The sequence below is a fragment of the Rasamsonia byssochlamydoides genome, assembly GCF_041956645.1.
Source record: "Rasamsonia byssochlamydoides strain NRRL 3658 unplaced genomic scaffold VTN77scaffold_4, whole genome shotgun sequence".
NCBI lineage: Eukaryota > Fungi > Ascomycota > Eurotiomycetes > Eurotiales > Trichocomaceae > Rasamsonia > Rasamsonia byssochlamydoides.
The window spans coordinates 596288-617676 of record NW_027192387.1 but is presented as its reverse complement, the minus strand read 5'-3'; the positions used below and the strand labels follow the sequence as shown (position 1 = coordinate 617676).

Below are 21389 nucleotides of genomic sequence, written 5' to 3'. Positions count from 1 at the left end.
GGATGCCTTCGCCTAGCTCTAGGCAACCCCCACCAAAGGAAATAATAATCTCGGTTCCCCTCATCGGGCCGTCCGGGGGTCATTCCCGATTGGGAGGAAATAAGAGAAATAAAAAAAATAAAAAGGAAAGGAGAGAGGGAAGATAATAATTCATCCAGCGATGGCTATGTAACGCTTCCTTGACGCCAGCTCGCAGCTCCTGTTCTTGAGCATACTGATCCTCAGAATAAATTCCCACGCAGGGTATGAAGAGAAGATACTTGTTGAAGTTTTGAAACCGTCGTGAGCCTTCTCGACTGTTTGATTGCTCGTGAGAATCAGGATTCTATCATAAACAATACTTGTCTGAACTATAAGTTCAGCGATAAGCCCAAGTCTGTCATGTAACAAAAACGGATCTTTTCTTTGATTCGAAGACTTTTATTTTAAAGTAAGATTACCCCTCCAAACTCCTCACGGCCATAGCCAAAGCACCCTCCTTCGTCTGATGACCACCAATAAACCCGCTGGCATGCACAAAAACAGCGCCCGGAGGAATCCTCGTCTTGCCAGCTTGCTCGGCCTCTGCGGCCATCACCTTATCGAGATCTTCATCCCGGACTCCCCGCCAGGACTCCGGCAGGGGCTTGCGGGATTCGAAGCTGCCCTCGTCCACGGGCACGCACTGCACGCGCCACTTGGCACCTTCGGTGGCGCTCTCCGGGTACAGGACGTAGTACACCTGGTTCTCCTCGCCAGCGCCAGCCTCCCGCTCGAAGTTGTACAGGTGTTCCTTCCACGGCACCCCGCCCTCTGACAACACGATGATCCGCCCAGACGGGTGACCGGTCTCCCGACGCGACTGGTACGCCGACCCGACTGTCGCGCGCGCGGGGAGCCAGAACGCGCTGGCATGGCGCAGCTTGCGCAGGAAGACCTCGCCGATGAAGGTGCTCGCTTTCGCGAACCGGGCGTCCTCGTCCTGCGCCTCGCCGGTGGCACTCGGGTCCGGGTAATTCAGGTCTCCAACGAGCGAGCCCAGATTGATGCCGCCGTCCTTGAACCGCTTCTGCAGGCCTGCCGCAGCTACCGCAGCGGGGTCGTACACCGACACGCCGTTGTCGTTGGCGTCGAGCGCCTCGATGAAATCGGTGTAGAGCTTCTCGTACAGCAGCGTCACGTCCGGGTGGTCCGGCGGGAGGGAGGTGTGCTGGGCGATGATGGCGCGGCCGAAGTGCATGTACACCAGCCCCGCGGACGAGAGCTTGGTGGAGTGGTTGGGGAAGGTGGTCGTGAAGGACCGCTGGTGGTGGTCATAGCGGTTTCTGGCGGGGTCATATTCGCCGCCGACATCGACGACGGTGTGGCATTCGGCCAGACGGGCGGGATCTCTCGTCCGCACCAGCGGCGAAGAAGCATACGTCGGAAGGAGACGGAGGAGGTAGACAGCGAGGGCCTCGTCGGCGTGGAAGTGGCCGCTAGGAAGGACATTTGCTATCAGTCGCGTTGCCGACCATGACGGTGGAAATTCAGCACACAACAAAAGGACACGGCATACTTGTGAGTCCCGATCAAGGGAGGCGAGGGTTTCAGTTTCTTTGCAGCGGTTTCTTCGGCCATTTTGAGCCAGTTGCGGAGGCGGAACATATGCGATGCTGTCGACTGGTGATGTCGTTTCTTTTTGCCTTTCCTTTAGGGCTGCCAGGAGGGCAGATTCTCGCACTAACCGTGTTGGGAATGGTGTAAGTGAGCTTATTTCCGAAGGATCTGATTGGCTGTCGTCTGTATGCTTTCATCTCCAGTATGAGTTGGAACTGACGAATAATATACAAACAACAAGGCTCTTGATTCCCATTGAAAATCGGCCAAGAAAAGCGCAGAATTATTATAGAAAATGAGGTCAATCAAATATGGTACTGAGATGCATCCAACCACCTAATGATTAGTTGCGCAGACGTTCCTGATCCATCGATCTCATTATATACATCATCGTATTAAGCAACATACACATGCAATGATCAGCAGCTTACCATAGTCCATTCCCATTATATGTGTTCCCACGCTAATGTACTGGTATCAAGCACTCACCTCTGCAAAAACCCTCTCCCAAACCCCCTTTGACGCGTCAAAGACATTATCATGTGTCGTGCCTTCGACCGTAATAGTCTCAAAATCCACTACTCCATCGAGAGGGCGCTCATTCCAGCAGTCCTCGAAATACTGCTGTCCCTTCTTCCCGGTCATGCTGTCATCCTCTGCAAAGAACGCTTGCACCCTCAGCTTCTGCCCTGTCACTGGTTCTTGTCTCTTCTCTGCCTCAACGAGACGCTCCACAAACGTGGCCAAGTCGTCGCAAGCACCCCACAGACCGGGCGGGCCCTTCTTGAGACACAGCAGCGCCTCGTCATTGATGCCTGTCATCCCCTCTATGGACATGAACCGGACGGCGTAGTGGTCCAGTTTGCTTCTTGCTTCTGCTCCCATGCCGTATACTTCTCGACACTTCGTCTCTTCCTTTTCGGCGGTGTTGTTGGTGGAGTTTGAACTGCTGAAGATGTCTTTGATTGCGCTGAAAATGCCACCACTGGCTCCTAGGACTGGTGATGCCTTCGTCGTGAAGAACTCGTTGACTCGATTCCAGTATCTGAAGACGGAGCTTGGCAGCTTTTGGACAATGTTCATTGCCAATACTTCAGAATGGCGTGGCTCAACCCAGGGTGCTACACAATATTCGTAAGCAACAGTTTGCCTCGTTTATGATCTGTAGTGTTCAGGCTGGAAACATACCGAGAATTGCAGCATATGGCCGTTGCGGCGAAAACAGATGGCGCAGGTGCGAGATCGTATTGAGCAAATAGATGACGCCGTCGCTGTGACAGACGGGGATCACATGAGGGATGCCAAGGTGCTTGAGGAGGCGGGGACAATCTCCAGCCAGATGGAAACTCGTTTCTCAAGCGGCACGGGAGGTGTGCCACCTAAACCTGGGCTGATCAGGATGTCAGGAACTGCAAGTTCGGAATAATCAAATGTTTCGCTATATTTCCACCGAAGAAACAATAACAAAAGATTTCCGAACGCAGGAAAGAAACTCACAACTCTTGGAAAGAACTCTCTCTTCGATGGTAACGTGTCTGCCAACTTACCGATCCACAACCAGGACTCTCACCCCCATCTTCGCAGCCAAATGATCCAGATAAATACCAAAATACCTCGAGCAGACCATGCCGGGGATGAAGAGGATGGTTGGGACGTGTGCATATACATCCTCATCGTTACCACCACAAGCACCCACATCAGAGTAGGTCACAGGAAAAGCGTCATGATCAGCCGTGGCGGGGAGGATATATCGTCGATGAAAACGACTCTGGGCAAGGAGTTCGAGGATCTGGGTTATTGCTTGTTCTGATGAAGAGAGAGGTCGAGATAGAGATGGCGATGGAGAAGGAGCAGGAGCAGCCATTATTGCAACACAACAAAAGGACGATCATTCAGCTCCACTTGGGCTGCCGATTTCTTGCTGTATATACTATGCAGGTGTGCACACGATGTGACTTGCGATGTTACACATATGTAAGCACTAAGCCCATTGCATGAGCAGATCGAGGGCTGATCCCAAGGCAGGCACTCCCAACGACCACTCAGTCCCTATAGATAAATTAAATACCTGTATAATATTGCTTATATCAGTGAACAACAATATGGATGCCTGGAGCTGATCTCGTTCTGCTGTCGGGGGCCAAATCAGTTGATGACTAAGCGAGTTTTCTATACAGCAATATATGGAGTGTTGATGTACTTCACAACTATTGAAGGATGGTAGTCATACAATATTCTTCTTTCTTTCTTTCTTTCTTTTTTTTTGCTTTCGTTACGACAAATACTCACTCACACCTTGAGCAGAAAGTTTCGATATTTTCTGAAGTATTTCAATTTGAAGACATCACCATCTCCATTCCCCACTTGATCCGTTATCATGAAAATAACATCACGGTTAACAGAGTGTCTTCTGTCTTTTTCTATAAAGAAAGAGGATTTGGAAAAAGAGATTATGAACTGCTGCAAACGGATCTGCATGATACACGAGTATGAAAGGAACATACCGCTATATTGGCTGACCTTATCGGCAGTCTTCCTGTTAGCGATTGAATCTACTTCTTCTCCTGTTGGGTAGTGGACACAATTGACAAGTTGGATGAGCTTCAAGGATCATAGACAGTGAATGTACTGTTTACTTTTGATTAAATTGATTAAAGCTGACCAGTTGGTTGTGTATAAAGCAATGACAGGGAGCAGTGGGCATGGAAGACTCTAAAGCACTTTAGAAACCAAGTTATTCCCTGCACTACTGGCACAGAAGTAACCAGTAGTGGCACAAACTAGACAAGCCAGAAACAGAAACAAAGCAGAAAGGTGATGGCTGACTAACGCAGTCTGCAGGTACAGAGCTAGCTCATCACCCAGAGCAACACGCCACAGATAAGTCAACAACAACCCTCCACAACAACCAGAACCTGGGCCATGTAGCCTAGTCAGTTAGCCAGGTCTGTAGGGTACCTACTCCCTACAGAACTCGCTACTGGCTGCAGCTGCAGGCTCCAGGTTTGAACCCCCCTCTCGCCATTCGAAGATATTAGTAAAAAAATATCTGATGACAATGGCAATAGAGGGGTAGTAAAACTCCCTGCCATGCCAGTAATAGCGTCGGTGGGGGTTTTCGTAGCACCCTCGACTGGTGGGGTGTGAGCTTTTTTATATGTCAGTCTTTCTTTTTCTTTTTGCTTGCGCGTGCTCTTCTGTTTTCCGCTTTAGGAAGGTAGTTATGTTTACCGAGTGTAGTAGATGAGCACAGACAACTACAACCACAGCAACTTATACGTAATTTTGATTTATCTGCCAATTCTCACTGTCTTTTTCAACAGTTCATTGGCTAGAATCTACAATATGATCTGGTATCCACATCTGAAAGAGACGGACCCTGTCGAAGTCTGATTGCTCGTCGGACACATACAGATATCGACAATGCCTGTCGCCAAATTTGACGAACAAAAAAAAATAATACAAAAAAAGCAATACAAAAAAAAATCACCTAAAGTAAAGGAAGTTTAATTTGGTAGAGCCGATTTCCTGAAGATTGTTCATTAAACAAAGGAGGTAAGCTAAGATTTACAAAAGCAATCGAAACCTAATTTATCTGGTCAGCTCACAAGATGCTGACAGACAGACGGAGCCTTTTCGAAATCTCTTTGATGGACATATTTATTCTTCTCCGTGTCACATCACAGTTTTCATCTCGGGCTCGGGCATATATATGTATGTATGTATGTATGTATGTTAGCCAACACAAGCAGAAGTAGGTAGATGATCACGGCCAGAAGTCTGAAAACGGACAGGATCCGCTGGCCTTTGGCATAGATTTCCACAGTAGGTGTCCAGGCGCACCACGCCACTGGGGGTGGCTTTCCTCCAAACACTGGTCCAACGCCTGTGTTGTAGGCGTACCGAGTAAAAGCCCCCAGACAATTTGACAAGCTATAATCATTGCGAAGATGGACAGCGCGAAAATATACACTGACACCATGTCCACCGTGACTAAGCACCATAAGCCAAACGCAACGGGAAGGAGGCCGCCAAGGCCTAACAGTCCAACTACGATGTTGTTGGTATTTATTTGTTCAGTGCTTCCTAAAATAGCCACTCTCAGCCTCGTAGTCCTACCATTTTCCATATCTACTAATTATACGCAGTCCTACACCATCCAAGAGCCATGCAGGATCAAGTTGCTTCACGATTAATGATCTTGAGTGCACTCGTCAGGATGCTGAATGGATGAGCTATTATTAGCGTTGGAGTTGGTGTTGATGGCATCCCCGACCCTGAATCCAAGCCGAATATAATTCTAGTCCGACAGCTAGCTCATCATTGATAAGATCGAAAGGTTAGGTCAAGACGTGCATGCCATAGTAACATTAAATTTACATCTGGGCGAGGGAACCCTTAACAGAGGCTTCCAGCTTTCGCCGGGCTTAATTAAATCCCGTGATTTCTCATTGGCCTGATAATTAGGGCAACGAGCCAGGGATTCGATGAGAGGGAAAAGGGGAAGAATTGAGGTTATTCGCAAGATTACCACTTAAGGCAGGCGGGGGAGACCCGACCAATCGGAATTCCGGTCGCATCTTCCCCGTCGTACTGTATATCCATCGATACCTTCACTACAACACATCTAATCGCAGGTCAATGGACTAGCCAAGTGCTAACATGGCAAGAAATGAGTCAAAGCGACGCAAAGAAACACCAGCCAGGAAAAAGGCATGCAAGCAGTGCACCCAGGCCAAAGTGCGATGTGGCCTCCAGAGACCGCAATGCTCGCGATGCGCAGCACGAAACTGGGACTGCCAATATTTCACCTCGCCAGGGCAGTCGTCGACTCTTAATGACCCTGGCACAGAGCTGCCTGACACACCGCTCTCTCTACGCAATAATGATAATGCCTTTGGCACGACACCACTCTCAGTGGTCAGCACCTCCGATCCGGTCGTTGCTGCCGCTGCTGCCACTCCAGCATCACACCACCTGACCAGTCGCATCCCACAACACGTGACAGTTTCACTCTCCGATGCTTCTGCATCGATTCTAGATCTAGACTTCACCAATCTCGACCTCGTCCCCGTAGCAGACAGCATCGAGATCCAGAACCGGTGGCTGAAATCCTTCTTCTCGTCGGTCGGGGACCAGATCCCGCAGAAGAACTTCCACCCGTACACCATCCAGTTTGCGTCGTGCGTTCTGCGGTCGTATCCGAAGCATATGCTGCGCGATGGAGGCGTGCCTCCGATTATTCATCCACTGCAGGTCGACAGGAGATGGCTTCCTGTTCCGCTGGCGAACTGCTACAGTCTTGTCCGGCTGTGGGAGACACGCGTTCAGGGCAGCGAGGCTATTGTTATCGACACGGTGAAGCGTGAGATGGAGCGATTGCTTTCTGAAGTTAGTCATTGCCCTGTTTCTCCCATCTAGAACACCTCTAGCTAACAAAGTCTGTCTCTACCAGCACGATTCCTACAACGAGATAGACCTCCTAGCCGCCTTCCAGGCATATCTGATCTACGCCCTGCTGGGCTACTTCTCGCCCATTGGAGACGGCAACCTCGTCGACCATTCGACGATCATGCACCTGCAAGAGCTGGGCTGTCGCGTATCCGCCACCGGGCTCATGTGCGCCGCAGAACTATCGCATACGCGCCCCCGATGGGAGTCCTGGCTCGTGGCGACGGCGAAACGACGCACCCTGCACACGATGTACCTGTTCAGCAACGTCTTCAACGCGACGCACCACATGCCCGTGTACCTGGCCTACGAGCTGAAGGCCGTCCCCGTGTCGTCGAACAGGCTGCTCTGGGAAGCCCGGGATCGGGCAGGATGGGAACGGGAGTACGACTGCCACCTCTCGGTCTGGGCGGATGGCGAGTTCTTAATCTCAGAGCTGTGGCGATCGCCAGAGACAGGGACGCCGGCGCGCCGAGAGAGGATTGATCGATGGCTGCGCACAGCGGACGACTTTGGGATGATGCTGTTTGCGACGGCGGCGCATCTTCATGGATGCTAGTCAATTCATTCATTCATCATTCGCCAGAATGGATGTGATGAAATCTAGACCAGATGGCTCTAGGAATGGGTCTGTCTGTAAACAATACAGCGCGACGCAATGCATTATGCTGACATTTATGACTATAGTCACTAGATATTTGTATATAATTTTCTCTTCTATCTTGCTATACCCAGCATACATAGTCGTTTGTGAAGGGCATGCCTTATCCTATGATCGGTAACTATGTATACCCAGGTATGCTTGTGTCATAAGAATGTGTCCAAGTCATATCAATCTTTCCTATCTTCTGGGCAATGGAAGTTTGGACAGCAGGTGTTCCGAGCAGTAGCCTAATCGAACTGAATTGAATTAACTACCTATGTAATACCTCCTAGATTGCCGTTCCGCAATCATGATTAGATTTACCCTGCACTCATAACCCTCTATATACATCCATACACACAGAAAGAATACAAAATAACGAATCGAATCAAATCAAATCATCATCTGTTCGTCGTGATGCTTGCTTTCACGTCTTCCCATCCAGCGGCCGATCTTTCCAGTACTGGCTCTCCTCCTTCGCCCGTTGGAAGTCCTTCTCGTCCTGCTCGAGCTCCATCCGCAGACGACGGGCTTTGAGTTCGTGCTCCATTAACTCGTTTCTCTTCTTTTTGATGCGGAGTTCCATTAGCAGGAGCTGGATGCGCTCGTCTTCGCGACGTTCTGCCTCGGTCATGCTAAGGCTTGGTCAGCATTGCTCATGTGCGTATATATATTATCGGGAAAAAGTCCTGTTTGTGGTCGGACGGTTAACATACTTCGTTGATGCCAGCCAACTTCGAACTAAGGAATCGGAATGTGATGGCAACGGTGTCTGCTGTGGGGCATCACGCGCGGGCGTGTCGTCGTCTGGTGCATCGACGGGGCCGTTGTCAACCTCAACGCTCGGAGAGGATAGGTCCACCTCGGAGTGCTTTCGTTTCGAGGGAACTACTTGGGCCGTATTGTCAGTCATCACACGTGTTCCAGAGACTACAGATGCAATACAACCTTCACTCGTGATCCGCTGTGGCTGTGGAAGGGTCGAAGACTGCGGGGTGGCATGGTGTGGTGGTGGTGGTGGCATGGTGTGGTGTGGTGGAGGAGCTCGAGGTGGTGGAGGGTTCGCAGGATATCTAATGATCGTTGGTTCGGGGGCAGGGGGTCGTCCGGCTGTGACACAGCTTTGAAAACGGCCCATAATCGCCTTGTCCTCATTCCACGACCTGAATCCGATTAATCAGCAAAGTAGTCGTTCGTCAACTTTCGTCACAGCGCATACCATTTTAGGGTTGGCAGCAGCGACCGGATGTGCTGCACTTGGTCGGCGTTGTGTGTTTCTTCCGCAGCGGTTTTTCTTCGCCGGAATGAAGTATAAATCCCGGAAGGCATGGATGAAAAGTGCACGTTTAGTCCAGCGGCAATAATGGGGTCCTTTAGGTTAGGAGCCCATTTCTCAACGTTCTCGTTGGCAGATCCTAATCAACAGTAAGCATCCAAAGTAAGCATCCCACACCATGTGCGGAATCCAGGTGAAGAAGTACCAGTCAAGAGCTCTGAAATCCTCTCATACTCCTGCTTTGACGAGCAGTCGATGAGACGAGCCAGTTGATCCCACAGCATTACGTTCTTAACTCGGACCCCAACCAGGTCAGTGACTTTCCTCAAGAAGTGTGGCTTGCAGAACATGATGATGTTCCGGAGTTGCCAAGTGACATCGCGATGAGCTGGGTCAATTTCCGAAAGATACTGGCCAAAACCTGCAGGAAATATCTTCCAGTTAATCACTGTCTTCCACGGCAAATGCGGACCTATATCTTACCAGTATACAAGTCTCGATCCATATCAATGAGAACTGACCGATACCCAGAGCGATGGATATGATGGAAGCAAATTGGTTTCTCGTAGCCCGTCAACAACCGAGCGAGTTCAAATACTCGCTGAAAGAGATGACAGAAACTCTGAGAACTCTTGTAGTCGGTGAAAACCCTCACCAGTGGTAGTGCCATTTGACCTTGGATAGTCAGCGACCAGTTTAAACCAGAGAAGCGAAGAGACGATTAGAAGCCGAGGATTAGGGTGAGAGACGGGGAACACAATATACGAAATTCACTCACCAAAACCACCTGCTTCCTCGCATGCCGCAAATACCACCTCATACAATGTAGTATGCCTGAGTAGCCTCGACTTGATATGTACCTCAAGCCCTTTCACAGACACGAGAAGGTCCAACTGCTCTTTCAGGGCGCAGATGATCATCACCCCCTCTTTATCTTGGTACACTTCTTGGAGATATTCCTGCGATAAATCTCGATCTTAGTCCAACACGATATGCTGCATAAAGGTACGATTGGGGATGTCTCTGCTCTTCCCTTACCTTGGCTGTGTCACATCGGTCCAGCTCTAACAGAGTGGTAAGGTAATAGTGTGTTCCTAAATACCGGAGTAATCTCTGTCTCGCCAAAGCGGCTGCCAAGGGATTCCCACTTGTAATACGTTTACGGATATCTGAGATACTGAGGCCACTATATTCCTCACCGCAGAGTGCTTCAGGTGCAGGCGGTTTGAGGAACACAGCTAAGAGAGTCAACGACAAATCTACCATGACACGTGTCTTCGCAGTACTTACGCAAGTTATTGTCAGAAGACTTGGCCTTGGCAACGAGTTGGATAGTTCTCTCGGTGAGCAGTGGCGGAGCACGGGCAGGCATTGGCGGCATATGCTGGTGAACCCCATGAGAGAGAAACAGAATATAGGGACGAGACTGGAGGTCATAAGGGATCATGACTTGAAAGACAACATTGCAAGACTGCTCCTGAAGCTTTCCAACTCCTGCCAGATGAGGCATTCCTGCGAGGCGTAAGTTAACAATTAGTTAACACTTTCTGTCTAAGCGGAAGATCGCAAGCACTTACTGCAACTGGTGAGGCGGGTAGTTGTCGAGTAAACCATGTCACAGTTATTCAGATACAAGGCTGCATCCGGCCCGAATACCTCCACTGCGGTTTTGAGATCAAAGCTGGGAATCTCATGTACGGGTTTCCAATAATGACCGCCCGGGTCACTGGAGGCGTTGACACACCGGATACCTGGATCTGTTTGCCCTTGCGCAGTCTGGAATTTGGTCAGAAACAGTCGAAGAAGAAGCATTGCGAGTGAGACATACCACGTCGGGTTGGTAAATCTGTGGCCTGCAGTCTGGTCTGGGCCGTGCACAAGCATAGCCATTTTGGAATTGTAACTCAAGGGACTTGAAAAAACTATATCGTTAGTAGGGATGATTAGTGATTTAATCAAATGACTACACAGAGGGATGGATTAGGCCACCTGTAAGCATGGGCGCGGGCTGATGGATTTGTTTGACACAAGTCCGCCGCTTGTTGACTGCGTTTGAGATACTTATGTAAATCGTCTGTGAGAGACGTGTGGCGGATCGCTTTCAGGTCTTCGCTGAAAAGGGGGCATGTTTTGATCCCAGTACATCTGAACCTATGCTTTACCACTTTGGCATCCAGAAAGTGACAATAGATTGGCTTTGGCGGAGATATGATTTTCTTGTGATATTGGATCTGTTGCCATTAGCGACTCGAATGGAATTAACTACCCAAAGCAGATTTGGATAAAGCTCCACATACCTCATGCATCAACTTTCCTACAGTTTGTGCATCTTGACCGCCCACATAAACAACATAGGTGAAGCCACAGGGGTCCGTTTCAGGGTATTCAGGCAGGCTAGCCGTATACTCTAGTTTCAAAGTAGAAGTTGGTCTGTGCGTGGCATTTGTAAGAGGTAAAAGTACCACTGGATCCTATCCATTTGAAACAATCAGTTTTTCTTACTGATTTCGAAACTGATTCAAATGCGACATACTTGAGAAAAGGGAGGGAAGTTCCCATTCCCATTCACCTCCGAAGATTGCTGCGACTCACGATTCTCCGGTTCATTGCGCTGCTCGGGACTCGCATCAGCACCAGGAGTTGCTTCGGAAAACAAAGAGGACAAAGAATTCTCATCCATCGCAGGAAGATGTACACCACAGAATATGTCAGCGCAGACGTATTCCAGTCCATCCAAGTCAAATTCAATTTCTTCAGCCTGAGGGGACGACAGTGGTGCGAAAGAGAGAGGGAATCCGACAGCAGTATTGGTCAAAGCCCTGTATATCTATTTCACTAGACGCGATCAGGATGTGAGGGGGCACGGGCCAGAAGCAGAACGACTCTCACGTGATACGGCCCAACTGCTTGTTTTCAAAGAAAGAACCACATATTGGAAAAATAAAAATAGATTCGAAGTTCTTTATTACAGGGTACACCTTCATGGTAACATTTAAACATATGTCCTTTTGTGGCATCTAGAAAATTTGGCTCCTGTGACCCTGCCTACAAGGTGGACAGACCTTGGACCCAAGTAGCGATGAGCTATATCACGTGACTAGCTGCGGTCGGGTCAAATTATTAGATGGATCGGCGCACTCCTATGAGGTGCATGCAGATGTGGCAAAAGAAACATTGAGCATAATATGCTAGCCAGACTACAAGATAATTTCTTGACAAGTTCGGAAAAAAACCAATATGTAGTAATTATCGAGAGGCGCCTAATTTAACACAGCGACCAATGTGGGGAAATGGACCATGCCGTTAAAAAAGGGGTAAACACGAATTGGGAAAATCGTAAAAAGCAGAATCTCGGTCAAACTTGATCTGGAAGACTAAAGGCACCCACAGAGACACGGCAACCGAGAAGGGGAAAGAAAAAGGAAACCACAGAAGCACGGAATGTGGCTGGAAGGGAATGGATGATGTCGAATAAGACCTCGTCCCAGCATCCCCGTTCCAGCCGTGTGATTCTCTGCCATGTCCTTCTCATAAGTCATCAACTCACAGAGCTAAGAAAGACACCGATAGACCACAAAGAGACCATTCCATATCACCATGTCACATCGCAAAACAGAAATTCGTGGCGGTGGGCGTTTTCGAAACGTCTTCTCCGAGTGGGCATTTAACAGCATCCCTGCTTCGTCTCCGGATCCTGCGACTTGCTGATCTCTACCACCTGGCGGCGCTCGCCGAGTGGGTTCTGTCCCGACTCGCCATTATCCAGGGCCTTGCTAGAAACGATGCGGTAGATTTCTACACGAGGATCGTCAACAGCTGATCATGCCATCGTAGAGGAGACAACAAACCTGTGAGGATGTTCTGGAAAGCAAGCTCAACGTTGCTGGCATCGAGGGCAGAGGTCTCAATGAAAGAGAGGTTGTTCTCGCCTGTCTACATTAGCACCGGCCACCGAGAGGTGTGGCGACTAAGGATCGACCTACTTGCAAACTGCTTGGCGTCTTCCGTCGGCACGGCACGCAAATGTCTCAAATCGCTCTTGTTTCCAACGAGCATAATAACAATGTTGGAGTCGGCATGGTCACGGAGCTCTTTCAGCCACCGGGTAACGTTGTCGTAGGTCTGGTGCTTGCTGATGTCGTAGACGAGCAACGCGCCGACCGCCCCGCGGTAGTACGCAGACGTAATGGCACGGTAGCGCTCCTGACCGGCGGTATCCCAGATCTGAGCCTTGATTGTCTTGGAGTCGACCTGGATGGACCGGGTCGCGAACTCAACACCGATCGTAGACTTCGAGTCAAGGTTGAACTCGTTTCGAGTGAAACGACTCAACAGGTTCGATTTTCCGACACCGGAGTCTCCAATAAGGACGACTAGAATGAAAAGACTATCAGTCACCGGACCCTCCTCGAAGGGACAATGGGAATAGAATGGGTGGACGCAAGGGACCAGGGGTAACAGTACCTTTGAAGAGGAACTGGATGAAAAAGAGTCAGAACCTAATTCCAAAAGAAAATTAAATTCAGAGGGGATGCTAGAAACATGAGAAATAACTTACATCATACTCATCGTTCGCCATGACGGAAGTTGGTGCGAAAATTCAAGGTCGATTGCGGGTTGAGATAGGGGGGAATATTACAACGTGGCGGAGACCGTTGGATTCGAGACAAAAACCTAAGACTGCAGAATAAAGACCAGGATATCGCTGATGATGAATGTCTTCCGTGCAGATATGCACTTGGGTCACACAAAGCTCTCAGTAGACCAGAGAGGCAGACTGTGCTTTGTGGTAGAGAGCACAAGCACAAATACACGCAGCTTGTGATGCCTTGCAGTGACGGTGACCGGGTCGCGTCCGATCGAGGATAGCGTGGGTTTCACGTGACATGATCCGTGCCGCCGACACGAGGACGAGGAGGGAAGAATGGGGAAAGTGGCACGAGCCTGGCAGAAGCACCGCGTCACAGTTTTCGCACCCATCGCCATGGCCTACTCCAATCCTCGACGTTTTCAGCCCGATCTCACAAACCCGATGGCGATGGCGAACAACGGCACCTTGTCATATCTGAGAAAATACGCCGGAGACAAAGTTTCCAACAACGAGATCCCGCCTCGCACAGGAACATCCCGGCGCACAGGCTCCCTCTCCGGCGCTGGTGCCAAAGCTGCGAAAAACGAGGAACGAGGGTCTAAAAAATCGGAAAGGCGCGGTCGGCCCAAGAAAATTAGCGATGACCTCATTCAGAAGATGATTCAAATGTTGGAGACGTCTTCAGGCGAAATTTCGTGGGAGGAGCTGGGACATGCGGTTGGCGTTGAGGGCGTCCATCTTCAGACGATCCGCAATTACATGGTCAAAGAGGGGTATTGCAAGAGGATCTCCTGCCAGCAAAAATGGCTCACCCGCAAAATCCGGGAAACGCGCATGCAATATGCCCTTGCCCACCAGCATTGGCAGAATGAGTGGCGATCGGTTCTCTTCAGCGATGTGGTCAACTTTGGCTTGGGTGCCAGTCGCAAGGCGAGAGTCTTCAATCGGAAAGATGAGAGACTCTGCGAAGACTGTCTACAATCTCGGGAAGAGGTCGACAAATCTTTGTTCCACTGTTGGGCCATGGTGGGGTACGATTATAAAAGCCCGCTGGTCTTCTATAATGGCAGTGGCACTGGCGGTGCTGCTCTTAGCCAACAAGACTATATAACTCGAATATTACGACCTCATGTTCAACCCATTACGTCCACGAGACGGGTGATATTTCTGGAAGATGCAAACGGAATTTACGAACACCCGAGCATCGGACGCAGTCTTGTGCAGGCTTATATGGATTCTCTAAACCTCCCATGCCTCCGCAATCCTCAAGCGTCACCGGACCTCAATATCGTCAAGGATGTGTTCCTACTTCTCAAGAAACGTCTCCAAAAAAGGATAATAAATGATGAGACTCAGCTGAAAGCCGCAGTTTTGGAAGAATGGGACAAGATCACGACGAAGGAGATTAACAAATTTGTGGATAGCATGAAAATGAGGATGGAAAAAGTTCTTCTGAGGAAGGGAATGCCGATCTAGGCCTAGGTGTCTCGTTTCTTATCCATAGGAGTCATAATGGACCATTCAGGACTTCACCATCTTCGAGAACAAGGCTTCGGTGCACTTTTTCTGACTCTTTGACCGAAATTTTATTTGCTCATTGGCAAGCCGATAGTCTCGTTGCATTGTGGAGATGACCCGCCGAAGCCGGAGTCCCCACCTGCTGATTCTCACCTGATCAGGATGCAATGAGGTCCGAGTCTAGAGTTTGGAGACCTGAAACATTCGTTTGGTCCCCTCGCCGCAGCAAGCTTGCCCGTTACGCGCGAACCTTGTACTAAAGGCTTCTTGGCAAAGCCTCCCTTCCGACTGTGTATATACCGCTAACCCACTCAATAAGCTTCCTGGCTATCAACAGCGAGTTGATCTCATGCTCTATAAGCCTGAAGTTTACGTCGTCCCTATTGTTACTAACTGGGTGGACAGCTCTACTGCGTCACCAGCAGCTCAAGGAGAAGACCAGGTTCTCGGTCTCCTGATCATCAAACCCGAGAAGGTGCTTGATCAATTTCTATCTACCAGGATACGAAGCGTCTAGGAAGAATCCTCTTGGATCTCACCAAGACGAAGATTCCGTTGAGTGAAGGAGCGTTCTAGTTAAGATACGCCCGAAGAAAATCAACCGACATGCCAATGGTATGAGAAGGGTCTTTCCCTCGAGCGGGAATTTTGCTACCCGTATTCTGTACAGTTTATTACCACCTTGGACTTGCAAGCATTTCAACTTCTCACCATTCCGAAGCAAAGCCAACAAAGGTCGATACTTATTTTGCTAATCTCGATGCATGTAGTTATATACAACGCAGCCAACAAGTGTTCAGCATCATTTGGATCATTGTTTCGTTCATCAGGTGTCCGTCTCTCTATACAAGCGGGGGTTGCTGACTAAAGTCACAAAATGTGGCGTAGGCACCTCGCCAATAATTCTCTTTGCTGTAAACAATAATAACCAACCACATCAGAACAAACAGGTCCAGAAGTTTTATTAAATTAAATTAACAGATTTTCAGACTCAGGTTCTGTATCACAGGGTGCTTGCAGGCTGTCTCTCACTGCGTGCATTTGTGTTTGTCTCGGCGTTGTTGGTACTTGCCATGGCGATGCGGGTTTTGCGTTTGTTTGAATGAAGCTGCATTCTCATGTCTCTCAACAAGGTTGAGATTGACATAGACATCTTCTCACCTGTTGTTCTTTCTGGACTCTTTGATCTCCCACCCATCGGTTGCATACTTCCCCTCTGGACGGTCTTACATCTGTATCTGTTCTACTGATTCCTCGCTACGGTGTCATGACCTATGGCAGCCTCTAGCTCAAGATCTCTTGGGTCCGACCCAATGGACCTGGATCCTCCAGAAGGGAATACGGCCTCTGGTGCACTGATCGGAGCCGGCGATGATGATGACGATTCCATCTCCCTCACATCAACTGTGCCCAGTGAGCCAAAGAGCGAGTATGAGGTTGAGACCATCTATGATGAGCGCGAATTGGAAGAGGGAATGAAAGAGTATCTGGTGAAATGGAAAGGGTATCCTGATGTGCGATGCACCTGGGAACCACCAGAGATGTTCAACAATGAGGAGACTTTGCGAGACTGGAAGAAGAAACGGAGGGCTATTCAACGCGGCGAGCTGCCTGCCTTTGACCGCGAAGGCTGGGAAGACATGGTGGACGCGTATTGGGCCGCAAAAGACGAGCGGAAGCGGCGACGGAGAGCAAAACGGATCAGGCTTGGTCTCCCTGTATCTCCTGAAAGAGACGACGATCAGGAATCTTCTGAAGAGAGTCCTAGACCTTCTGAGAGTGAGAAAGGGCAAGGCGCAGCCCAGTCTGAGTCCGAAGGCTCAGACGAGCCTATTGCTCGACAGATTAAGAAGCGTCCTGTTACTTCCTCGGCACCTACACAGCCAGGTCAATCTCGGAATCAAAATAACGGGCTTCAGAGTTCGTCAAATCAGAATAGAAATGATCTCCGATCTCCAATCTCCAGGCAAGCGCGACAATCTTCTGTCAGACAGCATGGATCTACGACTGGGACGGCCCCCAGACTTGCTCCCACTACAACGGCTTCCACTGCAAGGACTTCGAGAAATGTGAGACCCCGTCTGCCTGCGGACAAACCGGTTTCCTTTGCACGAGGTCCTGCTAGAAGGCGGGACCTCCAGAGCGTTGTATCGCGCTCCCGCGCTCAGCGAGCAGAGGGAACCGGTGATGGAAAACAGTGGAAACACATGTCGACAACACGCAAATACGGGCAGGCGGCTCGGCAGGAACCAGAGCCCGATCCAAGCCAATTGGAACTCAGGCGGCCATCGGACTGGGCTACTATGTCCGATGCTCAAGCGCTGAGGAGACCAAATTGGAGAGATACAGATAGTCTGTTCGTGGAACAAGATGACGATGTGATGTGGGATACTCCACCTCAACGTCCTTCCGATAATCAGTCTTCTCCACGGCCTTCCCATGTCCGCACCGGCTCCCTGCATTCGAGACAAGAAGCTTCATGGTCCTCCAACCTAGCAACGCCGGTCTCAGAACAGATTACCAGAGAGAATACCCGGAACGACGGCCGGCGCGTTTCTGTTCCAGGAAAAACTTCGTTGCAGCAGGGTTCGGAATGGTCCCGGTCTGGGAAGACGGTTGATTCGTCCGGCCAGGTGCGACGTCGATATTGGAAGGACGGAGACCTTCTATGTCAGGTTTCTTATGGGACCGACAAAGTCGAAGTTGGTGATGTCAGAGTGTGCAATCTCCCTAATAGGGCGTTCAAGGAATTTATGAAGCTGAAACACGCACATCGTATCGACGTTTGGTTTGAAGAGCTGTGGACAATGGAGCAATATAATTCGGTTTTTAACATGGTAAGAGTTCTCGCCCAGTTTCCACCGTCGGGGGCCTTCTCTGATAATTGTTCTTATAGACTGGAAATGGCATCATTCTCTTCAATGGCTGGATCGAGGGATATCCTGACACGAGTGACGGAGTCGAGAAACTGGCCCAGTACTTAGTTGAGCAAGACCTGGTGGGCATATTTCGGGTACCTTTTGAATCGTTTGTTACAGTTTTATTCTGCTACCCGGCCAAATCGAGGAGCTTTGGCTTCCTCCATGGAAACACCGACGTCACCCAGGGCGAATCTTTGCGGGTTGCAGGATGGAATGGCGTGTTCTCCGCCGACAAATTCAACGCTGCACGTCTGAAGCAAGGAAAGATTCCGCGTGAGACATCCATTCCCCAGCGGCCAGGGAGACCAGAGAGACAAGGACGCTTTGACGAGACCAGCAAATCTGGGATGGTCTTGCTCGCTGCAAAAACACCCTTGAGGATTGATACATCACCTTCAAACAAAGACTCGCGAAGGGACCCCCCCGAGAAGCCTGCTTATCTTGACACATATTCACCAAAAGACCCACGACGACCTTCTGTCGACAACCCAAGGGACTCTCCTATGCGTGAGAAGACCCCTTATCCTGACAGATTCAGGCGTCAGCCGAGTTGGAGTGTACGATCTGATGCTGAAGTCTCATCACCAAACAAAGACCCACGACAACCTTCTGGCGACCTCTCGAGGGGCCCCCCTAGCAGGAGAGACTCTGGAGGATTGTCACCAGACAAGGAGCCACGAACGCCTTCCAGTGTCCAATCAAGGGACCTCCCCAGTAGGAAAGATTCTCTCCTAAGCCTGAGAGAGCCCTCCAGGGTTCAGGTATTACCACCAGACAAAGAGCAACAAACGCCTTCCAACGTCCAATCAAGGGACCTCCCCAGCAGAAAAGACTCTCTCCCAAGCACGAAAGAGTCCGACAAAGAGCCACAACCGCCTCCCAGCATAAAAAGTCCCCCACATCTTCGAGGATTACCACCACGACCACCTCCTAGTGTTGACTCAAGTGACCTCGCCAGCATCAAAGACCCCTCACAGGTCGAAGGACTACTACCACAACTACCTACTGGTGTTTCCTCGAACAACGTCTCTAGCACGGAAGGCTCCTCACCAGACAAAGAGCCACAGCCGATCGGTGACCATCCAAAGGGCACGGACGTAGAGATGACTGACATTGCAAACAATGCCAGTGCGCAAGCTGACATCAATCTCGATGAAATTTTCCTTAATCAGTTTCAGATAACATTTCGTGAGCTCGCTCTTGTAAGCGGACTCAAAACCGCCAATATGTTCTTCTTGCTGTTTCCCCCGGAAGCCCAAGTTGAATGTGAGATTCTGAAAAAGTTTTTGGAGCGGCATCTCGTGATTGTCTTATCCAGCCTGCATGACAGCTTAGCTTGGGAAAAGTTTTCTAAGGCCGAAATAGGAGTTGCGCTGGTATGTCAACCACCACCTTTGTCTGTCTGTCAGATGCAGGACAAAGACTGACCTGACTGACCGCCACAGTTCCACCACAGCTTCCTCAATTACCAGGATCTCCCATCTTTCACAGTGTTGGCGCGCAAACACCAGATCAGCTTCTGGAATGTGTCCTTTTTGAAGACAATCGATTACGTGGACCGTCCGATCCATTTCCAACGTCTCTTCCCGCACGGAGGGGCGTTTCTCCTCACTGAAGACTTCATGGTCAATGAACGGGATGCCACCGTTATAATTCTCACATGGTTTTGTGACTGGGTTTCAAGGAAGCAAAAGGGGACCTGGAAACTGATGCTCCGTCCGGACATCATAAACTGGCTACTGCAGAAGTATGGGGAAGACGATCGGTGGGTTTTACCTACATACTCTACTTTTTGTTGATGCAATTGATAGCAAGCTAATCGACTCGACCAGTTATATCATCATGCACAAGCTCATCTTGGACATCGCCTCCGAGGGCAATCCCAATCAGATCGCCGTCGAGCCGCACGATCTGGACAGTATCTACAATCCCTTCCTCGAGCATCCGATCATCTCGGTCGCGAACCTCCCCGGCTATGGATCCCGGTCGGAAGACGAACACCCCGCGATCCCCAAGGGGTTGACGCAGGAGGAGCGGAACACGGACCATCTGATCGAGTTCTTCAGTGGCTGGGCCATTGTCAACGCGCCAAACTACCGACGGTTCAGCGTTCTCACCTCGCAGCCTTTGCTTCCGCGATGGCAGAACTGGCATCACGTGGGTTTAAACATATCTTGTGGTTTATACTCATGGCGCCCTTGCTAATAGTATTGACCCACAGATCGAACTTTTCCGCGGACCAGAGGTCTTTTACAAGAAAGAAGGCATCAAACCAGAGTTGTTTCAGAAATGGCTACCGCAGTCGTCATCCTCATCATCGACGAACAGACCAGAGGGGGGTAGTAATTCCCATCGGAGCCAACAACCGTCGTCGTCGCTGCAGGAATCTCCGATAGACAGGTCGCCGACATAAGCGGAAACAGGAACAGAAACAGGAACAGAAACAGAAACAGAAACAGAAACAGAAACAGAAACAGAAACAGAAATACCGTTCGATAGTCGATATATTGCGTCTGTCGCTTATCTCTTATTGTATACCTCGGACTATCTGTTCGAATTCAGTCATCCTAGATCGATTGATTGATTGATCGATGGCAGGCAGGCAGGCAGGACACTATTCAACCGCATCTGATACAGATAAGAAAGATCCCGGAACTCAATCTCAGAACCGAATACTATACTAGGTAGACCTACCTACCGACCGACCGACCGACCGACTTCTTGCCATCGATCGACGTCAAATTCTTTTTTTTCTCTGTTTATTGGTTTATTGGTGCATTGATTGATTGACATGTCGACCATGAGAAAACAAAGCAAATACCCAAATACCCCGATGTTCCTCCATATTTTTTTCGAGACAATCTTAACCTCAATCTCATCCTTTTCTTTTTCATATCACCATTTGTTTTTATTTATTATTATGCCCTGTATGCCTTTTGTGTATGTATTGTGTGGACTTTATATGACCCTTACTTACGTGCTTCATTTCCGCGTTTTATATTAATTGATACCGCCGCAGTTCCATGCACACCGAACTGTTACAGCTACTACTGATTCTATCTATGCCATGTATCTACGTATGTATGTATGTCTGCGTGCATTTACCCGTGCATAGTGATGAACTTTGTCTTCTGTCTGTATGTCTGTAAGAAGGGTAACCATGATGTATATCTTGTCATTTTATTGCCATTGTCATTTACAGATCAAATCAAGTGCTAAAAAAAAATCCAATGCTGAAACTAAAATGGACCAGAACAAAGAAACCCTATAGGAGGACATTGAACAGAACCAAATATGTATAGTACTGTATGTATGGACAGAACCTCGATACAGAAAGGTCAAAAAAAAGTGTGTCAGCGCTGAGGAGTTAGTTCTATGCTGTAGTAATCTCACCCATGAACCAAGCAAACA

The 21389-nt window shown here is 49.4% G+C and overlaps 6 protein-coding genes across 6 annotated transcripts; 3 read left to right on the top strand and 3 right to left on the bottom strand.

Moving 5' to 3' along the window:
• Positions 1–436: 436 nt before the first annotated feature.
• On the bottom strand, positions 437–1599 carry VTN77DRAFT_5562 (uncharacterized protein; the record flags this gene model as incomplete). The annotated part of the gene is made up of 2 exons (XM_069421744.1): positions 437–1457; positions 1538–1599. 2 exons carry the CDS (start codon positions 1597–1599, stop codon positions 437–439), a joined length of 1083 nt encoding a protein of 360 aa, XP_069281716.1.
• A 4641-nt stretch (positions 1600–6240) lies between these two features.
• On the top strand, positions 6241–7588 carry VTN77DRAFT_5561 (uncharacterized protein; the record flags this gene model as incomplete). Its single annotated transcript, XM_069421743.1, has 2 exons — positions 6241–6969; positions 7034–7588. The coding sequence occupies 2 exons, from the start codon at positions 6241–6243 to the stop codon at positions 7586–7588; spliced, it is 1284 nt and encodes a 427-aa protein (XP_069281715.1).
• A 511-nt stretch (positions 7589–8099) lies between these two features.
• VTN77DRAFT_5560 (uncharacterized protein) lies at positions 8100–11628 on the bottom strand (the record flags this gene model as incomplete). Its single annotated transcript, XM_069421742.1, has 14 exons — positions 8100–8307; positions 8389–8560; positions 8621–8835; positions 8892–9087; positions 9154–9369; positions 9432–9623; positions 9727–9907; positions 9987–10186; positions 10239–10460; positions 10526–10724; positions 10777–10870; positions 10938–11179; positions 11246–11419; positions 11482–11628. 14 exons carry the CDS (start codon positions 11626–11628, stop codon positions 8100–8102), a joined length of 2658 nt encoding a protein of 885 aa, XP_069281714.1.
• A 984-nt stretch (positions 11629–12612) lies between these two features.
• On the bottom strand, positions 12613–13527 carry VTN77DRAFT_5559 (uncharacterized protein; the record flags this gene model as incomplete). Its single annotated transcript, XM_069421740.1, has 5 exons — positions 12613–12743; positions 12797–12877; positions 12932–13321; positions 13413–13425; positions 13507–13527. The coding sequence occupies 5 exons, from the start codon at positions 13525–13527 to the stop codon at positions 12613–12615; spliced, it is 636 nt and encodes a 211-aa protein (XP_069281713.1).
• Positions 13528–13932: 405 nt separating this feature from the next.
• On the top strand, positions 13933–15015 carry VTN77DRAFT_5558 (uncharacterized protein; the record flags this gene model as incomplete). Its single annotated transcript, XM_069421739.1, has 1 exon — positions 13933–15015. The coding sequence occupies one exon, from the start codon at positions 13933–13935 to the stop codon at positions 15013–15015; it is 1083 nt and encodes a 360-aa protein (XP_069281712.1).
• A 1316-nt stretch (positions 15016–16331) lies between these two features.
• Positions 16332–20391, top strand: VTN77DRAFT_5557 (uncharacterized protein; the record flags this gene model as incomplete). Its single annotated transcript, XM_069421738.1, has 5 exons — positions 16332–17894; positions 17954–19354; positions 19424–19743; positions 19811–20135; positions 20200–20391. 5 exons carry the CDS (start codon positions 16332–16334, stop codon positions 20389–20391), a joined length of 3801 nt encoding a protein of 1266 aa, XP_069281711.1.
• Between the last annotated feature and the right edge of the window lie 998 nt (positions 20392–21389).